The sequence below is a fragment of the Acomys russatus genome, chromosome 2 (assembly GCF_903995435.1).
Source record: "Acomys russatus chromosome 2, mAcoRus1.1, whole genome shotgun sequence".
In the NCBI taxonomy this organism is placed as follows: Eukaryota; Metazoa; Chordata; class Mammalia; order Rodentia; family Muridae; genus Acomys; species Acomys russatus.
The window spans coordinates 19830272-19844104 of record NC_067138.1 but is presented as its reverse complement, the minus strand read 5'-3'; the positions used below and the strand labels follow the sequence as shown (position 1 = coordinate 19844104).

At 44.3% G+C, this 13833-nt stretch overlaps 1 protein-coding gene across 1 annotated transcript in view; it reads right to left on the bottom strand.

Moving 5' to 3' along the window:
* The window catches only part of Lactb2 (lactamase beta 2), a 37657-nt gene that overhangs the window by 13925 nt on the left and 9899 nt on the right, over positions 1-13833 (bottom strand). The window contains exon 3 of the mRNA XM_051158912.1: positions 12784-12910. Coding sequence (XP_051014869.1) covers positions 12784-12910 — 127 coding nt within the window. The remainder of the gene's footprint in view (positions 1-12783; positions 12911-13833) is intronic.

Here is a 13833-nt window from a genome sequence, read left to right as displayed (position 1 = left end):
GGTTCTACCAGCCTTTCCATGTTAGATGACCGAATCCCAGGAGGCAGCAATACATGTCTGATGAAGACAGTTCCAATTTAGTTTTATTTAGCTAAAGAGACGAACTCAATTACCTTTGTCTGTCTGAGTTAGACAGACTGATTTTTCTGTTATCGAAACATTTTAAAGAAAGCTCAATAATGAGCTGTCTATGGGAACAGGGCAAATATAACTGCATATTTAGATTTAATGCTCGGTTAGTGTGACAGGAGCACTGAGGGGACAGAGTATGAGGAAACAAAGACACAAACCTCCCAGGTGCAGTAAAAAGCATGACAGACAGAACTCAGGAGCAGGAGGGAACGTGAGCAATGAGCACAGGAGCTCTGACAAAATAGCGAGTGTTAGGAAATCTACCAAGAAAACAGGTGAGACAAGGTGATCATACGCAACTTAAGTGCTACATGTTCCAAAAATAAAATTTTACTCTCATAGTATCTACATAAAAATTTAAAAGAATTTTTTTGTTCTGTTTTGTTTTCTCAGACAGGGTTTCTCTGTGTAGCCTTGGCTGTCCTGGACTCACTCTGTAGACCAGGCTGGCCTTGAACTCACAGAGATCCGCCTGCCTCTATCTCTGCCTCTGCCCCCCAAGTGGGATTAAAGTCGTGTGTCACCACCGCCCGGCTCCAGTCTTTCTGTTTTGATAGCTTTGTAGCCTCAACTGCCCTGCAACTCATGCTCCTCCTGCCTCACGTTCTCAGGTGCTGGGGTTACAGGTGCGTATGCCACCGTGACCAACCAAGAAACTAAACAAACAAACAAAAACCTGTTTAAATTAACAGAACTGATACACAAAATACAAAAGCTGTATTTATTTCTGGCATGCTATGTAGTGTTTTAAAACAGTATCTACTGTGTAACGCCTAATAGGGTTAAACACACCTATTTGCACAAACATGATCATTTATGGTAAATGCACTCAGAATCCTTTCTTCTAGCTTTCTGAATTCCGCAGTACATTACTGCCTGCAGCCATCTTGCTGGCTAACAACACAACACACTAGAGCTTTTTACTTCTATCTATCTGTAACTCAGAACTCATACAGCATATCTTTGTTTGTTTGTTTTGAGAGTTTCTCTGTGTAGGCTTGGCTGTCCTGGAACTAGCTCTGTAGACCATGCTGGCCTCGAACTCACAGAGATCTGCCTGTCACTGCCTTCTGAGTGCTGGGATTAAAGGTGTGTGCCACCACTGCCCGACTCATCCAGCATTATCTTAAATCAAATTAGAATTTTAATTTCCTAAGGCCTTGTGCATGTCAGGCAATTATGGTACCACTGAGTGACATCCCAGCCTAGAGCTGCACTTTAAAAGGCACATCTAGATATGAAAAGTGCCATTATTTTTAGAAGCCATTGGACATGAGTCTTCAAAAAGAAGGGGTATAGTAAAGTCAGGGGTTCCAGAAAATCGAAGATCCAACACTGGGGAGAGGCAAAGAAAGCCCAGGTGAGAGTCATTCAGTGCAGCTGACAGCACTGGGGGCTGCAGACAAAGCTGTCCAGGTGACAAAAAGCACACAAGGAGGCAGGAGGCAGAGGCAGGCTTCTGGGAAGCTGTGATGGAGGGAGTCCCTGATCTGCTATGTCCCTGGAAGGCTTGTACAAGCGGAGCTGAGTTAGTGGTAAATACACAGAAAACTACAAGACAGAGCCATGATTAGCTGCAGGAGAGGAAAAGGCCAAGGAAGCATAGTTTACCAGCTGGTTCAGTTGTATATGGTGCCTACTCTTTTTTTTTCTTTTTTTATAATTTTATTAATTTATTCATATTACATCTCGATTGTTAGCCCTTCCCCTGTTTCCTCCCATTCTTCCCTCCCTCCCATTTCTCTCCTTCTCCCCTCCCCTATGTCTGTGACTGAGGGAGACCTCCTCCCCCTATATAGGCTCTTAGAATATCAAGTCTCTTCTTGGTAACTTGCTATCCTTCCTCTGAGTGCCACCAGGTTTCCCCATCCAGGGGACATGGTCAGAAAAGGGGCACCAGAGTTCGTGTGAGAGTCAGATTTCACTCTCCACTCAACGGTGGAGAATATCCTGTTCGTCGGCTAGGTCTTCTAGGTTCGAAGCTTACTGCCTATATTCTCCTTGGCTGGTGCCTTAGTTTGAGGAGGACCCCAGGATCCAGATCTGCCTGTCATAAAGTTCTTCTTGTATGTTTCCAGGACCCTGTGGGTCCTACTATTTCCCCTTTCTTCCATGCTACTCTTGCCTAAAGTCTCAATAGGATATCCTCTCCTCTGACCCACTTTCTTGGTAAGTAAAGATTTTCATGGTACGTATCCCTTGGACTAGTGTTTTGATATAAGTGAGTATACCGTTTGTCTCTTTTTGCTTCTGGGTGAACTCACTCATTATGATAATTTCTAGATCAATCCATTTGTCCACAAATTTCGGGAATTCCTCGTTTTTAATAGCTGAGTAGTATTCCATCGTGTAAATATACCACAGTTTCTTAGACTCTTATAATGACATAACCAGTGAAGAGCCAGCCCTCTCTCTGCCTCCCTCTTCTGACAACCCCCCACCCCCACCTTTTTTTTTTTTTTTTTTTTTTTTTCCCAAGGCGCGTTTCTGTGTAGTTTTGGCTGTCCTGGAGTTCTAGGACAGTTAGGGCCACATAGAAAAACTCTGCTTCAGAAAACAAAAAACAAAACTCGGCTTAGGGGACATACCGTTTGCGGATCAGGATGTGAGCTCTCAGCTGTCCCTGCCACCATGCCTTAGCTCTGCCCTCATGGACTCTAACCCTCTGAAACCGTGAGGCCAATTACAAGTTTTCTCTTATTACTTGCTTGGTCACACTGTTTTGTCACAGCAGTAGCAAAGGACAATGTTTATTTCCCTTTGTTATTGTGAGAAAATTTAATCACCTACATATATGGGGGTGTGTGTGTGTGAGTTGTTTTTTCCATGCAGCATTAGGAATTAAAACCAGGGCCTAAAACCAGGTGGTGGCGGCGTGTATCTTTAATCCCAGCACTCGGGAGGCAGAAAAAGGTGGATTGTGAGTTCGAGGCCAGCCTGGTCTACAAAGTAAGTCCAGGACAGCCAAGGCTACACAGAGAAACCCTGTCTCGAAAAACAAAACAAAACAAAAAACAACAACAACAACAACAAAAAAAAAAAAAAAGAAAGAAAAAAAAAAAAGAAAAAAAAAAACACACCAAAACAAACAAAAGACCAAAACAAACAATCAGGGCCTTTTACATGTTTGGCAAGTACCATGCCACTAAGTCTACCCTGTGTGTATATGTGTGTGTGATTTTAAGATATCTACTCCAAACTAGCTGGTATATAAATTGTACCAATGAGTTTTGAAAAAACTTATTTATTTTTATGTACAATTGGTGTTTGACCTACATATATATGTCTGTGTGAGGGAGTCAGTTCCACTGGAACTTGAATTATAGACCAGACAGTTGTGAGCTGCTGTGTGGGTGCTGGGAAATGAACCTGGGGCTTTTGGAAGAGCAGCCAGTGCTCTTCACCGCTGAGCCATCTCTCCAGCCCCCTGTACAAGTAAGTTTTAAAAATGCCTGGCAGGAGGAGATCCAAGATGGCGGCGAGCAGTGTGGACCGCGTTTGGAGGCTCCAGTGAACAATTCAGGGAATTGCACAGATTTCTGAGCCAGGAACACCGAGGTCTGAACATCACGGCAGCAGGAGTGCTCCACGGTTCGGAGGGACCAGGGTGCGGTGGACCTGCGTGCCCCTGCACACGGGAGGAGCGTGGTTTTTCTCTGATCGGAGCGGCAGCGGTAGAGGCGGCAGCACCAGCGGCACCAGCAGCGGCGGCTGAGGTTTGCAGCTCATAGCCTTCCGGTGGAGGCGATTGGTGTGGTGGCTGGTGGGAATTGCTGCGGGAGAGGGGACTCGGGGCAGGATTTGGGTCGCGTGGAGCCTTTGGACCCAGATTGGACTCGGCGGACAGTTCGGCCCCAGAGTCCCGGGTATTGGCCCGGCCCAGCAAACAATTCTGCCTGAGGCACTAACTCAGCGTGGCCATAGCTCCCCTGCTGTGGCGCAGGCTTAGTTGAGCACGCTGATCCACACTAGGCACCACCTCAGCTCAGCGGCAGCTCCCCTGCGGTGACACAGTCTGGGCGGAGCACTTGGTTTCACCACAGGCACTAACTCAGAGCAGCCGCAGTTCTCCTGCTGTGGCGCAGGCTTGGTGACGTGCTCGGTTCCATCCTAGGCACCACCTCAGCTCAGCGGCAGCTCCCCTGCGGTGACACAGTCTGGGCGGAGCACTTGTCCCACCACTGGCGCTAACTCAGAGCAGCCGCAGTTCTCCTGCTGTGGCGCAGGCTTGGTGACGTGCTCGGTTCCATCCTAGGCACCACCTCAGCTCAGCGGCAGCTCCCCTGCGGTGACACAGTCTGGGCGGAGCACTTGTTCCACCACTGGCGCTAACTCAGAGCAGCCGCAGTTCTCCTGCTGTGGCGCAGGCTTGGTGACGTGCTCGGTTCCATCCTAGGCACCACCTCAGCTCAGCGGCAGCTCCCCTGCGGGGACACAGTGCGGGCGGAGCACTTGTTCCACCACTGGCGCTAACTCAGAGCAGCCACAGTTCTCCTGCTGTGGCACAGGCTGGACAGAGCTCTCGGTTCCACCAGCTCTAAGACTCTGGTTGGACACAGTGTACAGTTTGAATCCAGAATTCCTGGCTGAGATTGGTGGTCAGTTCGGGCCCTGAGTCAATAACTGACCACAGCACGCACTTTGGGCCAAAAGGCCCTAGTGGAGCTTGGTGCGTAGTCCCAGCCCAAAAATTCTGGCTGGGCCCTGTGTGCATTTTGGGCCCAAAATCCCTAGCTGAGCTTGGCAGACGGTTCTGGCCCTGAGAATCTAGCTGAGTTCAGCCCGTGGTTCGGTCCCAGTGCTCCTGGCTGGACTTGGCAGGGAACACAGAAGGCTGTGGATACCTTGGCCTGACCCAACGCTCATTCAGAGACCCAGAACAATTGCAGGATCCACAGCAGAGGGGGACTGAGGATCACTGGCTGTGAGAGACCAGAACAACAGGGCTAACCTCCTAACATCCACACCAGTGAAGCTTTGAGCTCGCAGCCTAGGGAAATCGTAAGAAAACAAGTGAATCTATCGTCAGACACCCTCCATTCAACTCTGGAAGCTACCCAACAAAAACAAAGACGGCAAGATGTCTAAAGGACAACGAAAAAGCATACGCAAAAAACCCCAAAACAACATGGCGTCTCCAGTTTCCAGCTATCCCAAAGAAAACCACCCAGAGAACTCAAATACAACGGAAATACAAGAAAATGACCTCAAATCCTTAGTAATGAGGATGATAATGGAGGAAACAAATAAAATTCGTAATCAAATGCAGGAAGACGCAGACAAACAGGTGAGAGACATAAAAGAAGCACATAGAGTGGAACTGGAAAAATTGCAGGAAAATGCAAACAACCAGATGAAAGAAATAACTAAAACGGTTCAAGCTCTGAAGACCTATAAAGAGGCAATGGAAGAAACTCAGGAATATACAAAAAATCAGATGAAAGAAATCAAAAAATCAGTTCAAGATCTGAAAATGAAAATGGATTCAATGATAAACACACAGACAGAAGAAAAACGAGAACGTGAGACCTCAGAGAAGAAGGCGAGCAACACAGAGGTGAGCTTTTCTAACAGAATCCAAGAGATGGAAGAACGAATCTCAGGGCTAGAAGATACAATCACAGATATTGAATCAACCATTAAAGAAAATGCCAAATCTGGAAAACTCCTGACACAAAACATCCAAGAAATTAAGGACACCATGAAAAGAAGAAATTTGCGGATAATAGGCATTGAAGAAAGAGAAGACATCAGACTCCAGGGCCCAGAAACTATTCTCAACAAAATCATAGAAGAAAATTTCCCCAATCTAAAGAAAGAGATGCCTATAAACATACAAGAGGCCTACAGAACACCAAATAGAATTGACCAGAAAAGAAAAACTGCCCGCCACATAATAATCAAAACACAAAACATGCAGAACAAAGAAAAAATATTAAAAGCTGCAAGGGAAAAGGGCCAAATAACATTTAATGGTAAACCTATCAGAATTACACCTGACTTCTCAGCAGAGACCATAAAAGCCAGAAGGGCCTGGACAGAGATCCTGCAAACCCTAAGAGAACACAGATGCCAGGCCAGACTACTTTACCCAGCAAAATTATCAATAACCATTGATGGAGAAAACAAAATATTCCATGACAAAAACAAATTCAAACAGTACCTATCCACAAACCCAGCTTTACAGAAGGTACTAGAAGGAAAACTCCATCCCAAAGGGTCAAGCTACAACCAAAACTACCCAGGAAATAGATAACTATCCCATGGCAAAAACACAACTACACAAACGCTCGACTGGAAACAACATCAAAATTAAGACTCTTAACAGTCACTGGTCATTAATATCTCTCAACATCAATGGCCTCAATTCTCCAATAAAAAGACACAGACTAACCGAATGGGTACATAAACAAGACCCAACATTCTTCTGCATCCAAGAAACACATCTCACCCATAATGAAAGGCATTACCTCAGGGTAAAAGGTTGGAAAAAAATATTCCAAGCAAATGGTCACAAGAAGCAAGCAGGTGTAGCCATTTTAGTATCGAACAAAATAGACTTTCAACCAAAATTAATCAAAAGGGATGAGGAAGGACACTTCATACTCATCAAAGGTAAAGTCAACCAAGATGACATCACAATTCTGAACATCTATGCTCCCAATACAAGGGCACCCACATATATAAAAGATCTCCTAAAAAAGCTTAAACCACACATCGATCCCCACACAATAATAGTGGGAGACTTCAACACCCCACTCTCACTGAAGGATAAGTCATTGAAACAGAAACTAAGCCGAGAAATAACATCATTAACCAATGCCATGGGTCAAATGGATCTAACAGATATCTATAGAACCTTTCACCCAAACAAGAAAGAATACACCTTCTTCTCTGCACCCCATGGAACCTTCTCCAAAATTGATCACATCGTAGGTCACAAAGCAAGCCTCAACAGATACAAGAGGATTGAAATAATACCTTGTATCCTATCAGATCACCATGCTCTTAGGCTGCAATTCAACAACAACAGAAATAACAAAAAGCCTACACGTTTGTGGAAACTAAACAACTCTCTGCTAAATGACACCTGGGTCAGGGAAGAAATAAAGAAAGAAATCAAGGAGTTTCTGAAATTCAATGAAAATGAAGAAACAACATACCCAAATTTGTGGGATACATTGAAAGCAGTGCTAAGAGGAAAATTCATAGCACTAAGTGCCTTTAAAAAGAAATTGGAAACATCGCACATAAGCATCTTAACAACACAACTGGAAGACCTAGAAAAAAAAAGAAGCAGAAACACCCAAGAGGAGTAGACGCCTGGAAATTATCAAACTCAGGGCTGAAATTAACAAATTAGAAACTAAGAAAACAGTCCAAAGAATCAACAAAACCAAAAGCTGGTTCTTTGAGAAAATCAACAAGATAGACAGACCATTAGCCAAACTAACTAAAAGGCAGAGAGACAGTATTGAAATGAACAAAATCAGAAATGAAAAGGGAGACATAACAACAGACACTGAAGAAATTCAAAGAATCATAAGATCCTACTTTGAAGGCATATACGCCACAAAATTTGAAAATCTAAGGGAAATGGACGATTTTCTTGATCAAGTTCACTTGCCAAAGTTGAGTGAAGAACAGATAAACAAGTTAAATAGTCCCATTTCCCCTACAGAAATAGAAGCAATCATCGATGGTCTCCCAACCAAAAAAAGCCCAGGGCCAGATGGTTTCAGTGCAGAATTCTACCAGACCTTTAAGGGCGAGCTAATACCGATACTCTTCAAGCTACTCCAAAAGATAGAAATGGATGGAAAATTACCAACTTCATTCTATGAGGCCATAGTCTCATTGATACCTAAACCTCACAAAGACTCAACAAAGAAAGAGAATTTCAGACCAATTTCTCTTATGAACATAGATGCAAAAATACTAAATAAAATACTTGCAAAACGAATACAGGAGCACATCAAAGATATCATTCATCATGACCAAGTAGGCTTCATTCCAGGCATGCAGGGATGGTTTAATATACGGAAATCCATCAATGTAATCCATCATATAAACAAACTGAAAATAAAAAACCACATGATCATCTCCTTGGATGCAGAGAAAGCATTTGATAAAATTCAACACCCATTCATGTTTAAAGTTTTAGAGAGATCGGGGATACAAGGCACTTTCCTCAACATAATAAAGGCTATATACAGCAAGCCAATAGCCAAAATCAAAGTAAATGGTGAGATACTCAAGGAAATTCCTCTCAAATCGGGAACAAGGCAAGGCTGCCCACTCTCTCCATATCTCTTCAATATAGTACTCGAAGTTCTAGCCAGAGCAATAAGACAACAAAAGGAGATCAAGGGTATCCAAATGGGAAAGGAGGAAGTCAAATTATCCCTCTTTGCAGATGATATGATAGTGTACATAAGTGACCCTCAAAACTCCACCAGAGAACTCCTAAAGCTGATAAACACCTTCAGCAAATTGGCTGGATACAAAATTAACTCAAAAAAGTCTGTAGCCTTCCTATACACAAATGACAAGCTTACAGAGGAAGAAATTAGGAAAACCACACCCTTCACATTAGCCACAAGCAATATAAAATATCTAGGAGTTACCCTAACTAAGCAAGTGAAGGACTTGTATGAAAAAAATTTCAAAACTCTGAAGAAAGAGATTGAAGATGACCTGAGAAGATGGCGTGATCTTCCTTGCTCATGGATCGGGAGAATTAACATAGTAAAAATGGCCATCCTACCAAAAGCAATCTACAGATTCAATGCAATCCCTATCAAAATAACTACACAATTTTTTAAAGACATTGAAAGTTCAATTCTGAACTTCATATGGAAAAACAAAAAACCCAGAATAGCTAAAACAATCTTGTACAATAAAAGATGCTCCGGAGGAATCTCCATACCTGATCTCAAACTGTACTATAAAGCAATAGTAATTAAAACAGCATGGTACTGGCACAGCAACAGGCTGGTTGATCAGTGGAATCGAATCGAAGACCCAGATATGAATCCACACACATATGGTCACTTGATTTTTGACAAAGAAGCCAAGTCCATTCAATGGAAAAAGGATAGCATCTTCAACAAATGGTGCTGGTCTAACTGGAGGTCTATGTGTAAAAAAATGAAACTGGACCCATATTTGTCACCTTGCACAAAACTCAAATCCAAGTGGATTAAAGACCTCAACATAAAACCAGAGACACTAACTCACTTAGAAGAAAAAGTGGGAAAGAGTCTGGAACATATTGGCACAGGAGACAACTTCCTGAACAGAACACCAACGGCCCAGGCCTTAATGTCAACCATTAATAAATGGGACCTCATGAGGCTGAGAAGCTTCTGTAAGGCAGGAGACACTGTCAAGAGAACAAAGCGACAGCCTACAGACTGGGAAAAAATCTTCACCAACCCTACATCTGACAAAGGTCTAATATCCAAAATATATAAAGAACTCAAGAAATTAAACACCACCAAACCGAATAACCCAATTGAGAAATGGGGCTTGGAACTAAACAGAGAATTCTCAACAGAGGAGTATCAAATGGCTGAGAAACACTTAAAGAAATGCTCAACCTCCTTAGTCATCAGGGAAATGCAAATCAAAACAACTCTGAGATTCCATCTTACACCCATCAGAATGGCTAAGATCAAAAATTCAAGCGACACCACATGCTGGCGAGGATGTGGGGAGAGAGGAACACTCCTTCATTGCTGGTGGGAATGCAAACTAGTACAGCCACTTTGGAAATCTATCTGGTGCTATCTCAGAAAAATGGGAATAGGGCTTCCTCAAGACCCAGCTATTCCACTCCTTGGAATATACCCAGAAGATGCTCCAGCACACAACAAGAAAATTTGCTCAACCATGTTCATAGCAGCCTTATTCATAATAGCCAGAACATGGAAACAGCCTAAGTGTCCCTCAGTAGAAGAGTGGATAAAGAAACTGTGGTACATATACACTATGGAATACTACTCAGCTATTAAAAACAAGGAATTCCCGAAATTTGTGGATAAATGGATTGAGCTAGAAATGATCATAATGAGTGAGTTAACCCAGAAGCAGAAAGAATCAAATGGTATATACTCACTTATATCTGCATACTAGCCCAAGGGGCATGTCCCACGAAAGCCTTCACTTACCAGGAAACTGGGACAGAGGGGAAGGCATCCTATTGGGACTCTAAATGAGAGACGCATGGGAGAACAGCAAAATAAAAGGATCCAGAGGGTCCTAGAAATCTACAAGTAGAACAATATGATAGGCAGATTTGGGCCCAGGGGTCCCGCTCAAACTAAGGCACCAGCCAAGGACAATACAGGAGGTAAACTTTAAACCCCTTCCCAGATCTAGCCAATGGTCAGAATATTCTCCACAGTTGAGTGGAGAGTGTGATACAACTTTCTCACATACTCTGGTGCCTCACATTTGACCATGTCCCCTGGAGGGGGAGACCTGGTGGCACTCAGAGGAAGGACAGCAAGTAGCCAAGAAGAGACTTGATACCCTATGAGAATATATAGGGGGACGTAATCCCCCTCAGGAACAGTCATAAGGGAGGGGAATAATGGGAAAATGGGGGGGGGGGGAGGAATGGGAGGATACAAGGGATGGGATAAACATTGAGATGTAACAAGAATAAATTAATAAAAATAAAAAAAAAAAAAATAAAATAAAAAAAAAAAAAAAAAAAAAAGGAAATGGAAAAAAAAAAAAAAATGCCTGGCACCTTGGAGAGAAGTACCCACTGGTTTGGAAGAGTACAATGGATACACGGTGTTTCCTTTTCCCCTTCCCACTCAAGCACACATCCACTTGCCTAGTTAAAGACCCTGTTTGTAGGATACGCAGTGCCTTCTATGTGCCAGGGACTGAGGGTACAAGGATGGGCTTGGCACATGCCTATGTAAGAAGATGACTAGCTAATGACCAGGACTGTTTCTTCTCTCTCATGGGGCCTGGCTGAGCTTACGGCTAATGCAGCAGAAGGCCTAGCCCTTGAAACCTCCTGTATGAAATGTTCTCTATCTTCTTCTCTATCGAGCTAAGCGAGGGGACTTTGAAAGCCAAGTGTAAAGGAGCAAGGAGCCACAAGGTCAAGCAACCCACATCACTGTCCTGCTGAACACCCTGAGGCCAATCACAAATCAGGAACTGTTTTGGGACTTCATGTGACTGAGAAACTTTTTTAATATTTGAACTATTCTATTTCTAAGCTAGTGTACTATGGCGACTGGCATTAACTATTACTGTGCATTGTGGGAGCTGAGAAGACACCTACTCATGTACACAAAAAACTAACACGATAAGTGTTTTAAAGAAGTACCAAGAATTATATGAGAGCTGGAGTAGGGAGCAATTAATTCTGTGCAGGAAAGATATTCAAAGTAGCTTGTGAACTGGGCAAACAATAGTTTACCAGGGAGAAAAGTCCGAGGAAAGGAGCAGTGCCCAGGAAAACGGACGAAGTGAACAAAGGCTGAACGGATAATATGCCCACGGGCATTTACATCTGCCTAGCTGTGTTTGTGAGAGGCGTAGTGGGAGGTTGGACCAGAAATGTTGTTTGGGACGGACCCTGGAGCTGTAAGGGCAGTTTTCTTGTAGGCAGTGTGAATCATCCAGGGTTCAAGTGAGAGGGGCGAGGGCAGACTAGACAGGGGAAAGCCTGGAGATGGATGGCTAGGGAGGGAGGGACAGGAATACACACGAAGAGGGGACAACGCTAACAAGTGTTTCTAATTTTGTTTAAATTACATTTAACTTATTGATATGTAGGGGTCGGGTGGGGGCATGAAGTGTGGAGGGAGGAGGACACCCTGTGGGGGTCAGCTCTCTCCTTCTTCCATGTAGGTCTGAGTGACTGAACACAGCTCATTAAGCTTGGCAGCAAACCTTCTTAGCCACTGAGCATCTTGCTGTCCTTGACAAGTACTTCTGAGGCAAAATCTAAGCCAGTTGGAGGAAGGGTCAGGACATGGTAAAGGTGGAAAAGAGTTAAACGGTTAAAAGCAATCCTGCATGACTCCCCAGGTGCGAGCACAGTGGACATTCTGAGAGCTGAAGGCAAGTATAGACCCTAGGAGACAGAGACTATCAATTCAAAATATCTGAGCTGGAAAACCCTTTGTCCCTGAAACAGGTTGACCCCCAAAGTATTCACTATTTTTTCAACCATACATTGAGGTAGATCCCTGAGTCACCCAAGGGGAAAATGCTAACTTTTAAAATAAATAAACTTGCTTTTTGAGCCAGGGTCTCCTGCTGTAGCCAAGGTGGCCTGAACTTCTTAGGTAACTGGCCTTGAGTCACGCAATATCCCTGATTCAGCCTCCCATGAACATTCATGCCTTGGCCTAGTCTTTTCCATTTGTATTTGTGTGAAACGGAGGTATGAATTAAAACCCACCTAAAACAATACAGAGAGTTGACAAGTAACATGCCTTCCTTTTCTGGTTTTGCACGCAAGCCCTTTTCCTTCCAGAGAGCATGGGGTGAGTAAGATGTTTCCCTTCCTCATGATCTTCCCACACATAGGCAGACACACCTAACTTGCCCTTCATCCTTCCTTGTAACACAGATACACAGGCACCTCGCTTTTCCTACGGGATATTCACTTACTTGAGAGTGGCTCCCTCTGTCTTAATCAGCTCTCCGTTTTCTATATAAACATACTGCTGTGCTCCGTTTGCTATAGTTTCTTCTCTCTGAGGATTCCGTCGAAGTTTCTTAATGCTGTAGGTCGTGTCTAGGCACAAATCATGTAAATACATCGTCATATTCTAAGAGGTCAGCCTTCACACAAGTAACACTCACTGGTGGCTGCACGCGCACTCACATCAGGTCACACAGGTAACACTCACTGGTGGCTGCACACACACTCACATCAGGTCACACAGGTAACACTCACTGGTGGCTGCACGCGCACTCACATCAGGTCACACAGGTAACACTCACTGGTGGCTGCACACACACTCACATCAGGTCACACAGGTAACACTCACTGGTGGCTGCACACGCACTCACATCAGGTCACACAGGTAACACTCACTGGTGGCTGCACACGCACTCACATCAGGTCACACAGGTAACACTCACTGGTGGCTGCACACACACTCGCATCAGGTCACACAGGTAACACTCACTGGTGGCTGCACACACACTCGCATCAGGTCACACAGGTAACACTCACTGGTGGCTGCACACACACTCACATCAGGTCACACAGGTAACACTCACTGGTGGCTGCACGCACACTCACATCAGGTCACACAGGTAACACTCACTGGTGGCTGCACGCACACTCACATCAGGTCACACAGGTAACACTCACTGGTGGCTGCACACACACTCACATCAGGTCACACAGGTAACACTCACTGGTGGCTGCACGAGCACTAGCACCAGGTCACACAGGTAACACTCACTGGTGGCTGCACACGTACTAGCACCAGGACAAGAGGAAGGCAGGAAGAATTAAAGCACCATCATTTGAGATAAGACTAGTTCAGGTATTCCCAGAGCGTTTTACTCTCCCATGCCCCTTTAGGGCACATAAAAGCCTATGTGACTTTCTTTGTTTTAGTCCCTCCCCCACCCCATCCCCACCCCTGTTTTCTGAGACAGGGTTTCTCTGTGTAGCCCTGGCTGTCCTGGACTCACTCTGTAGAC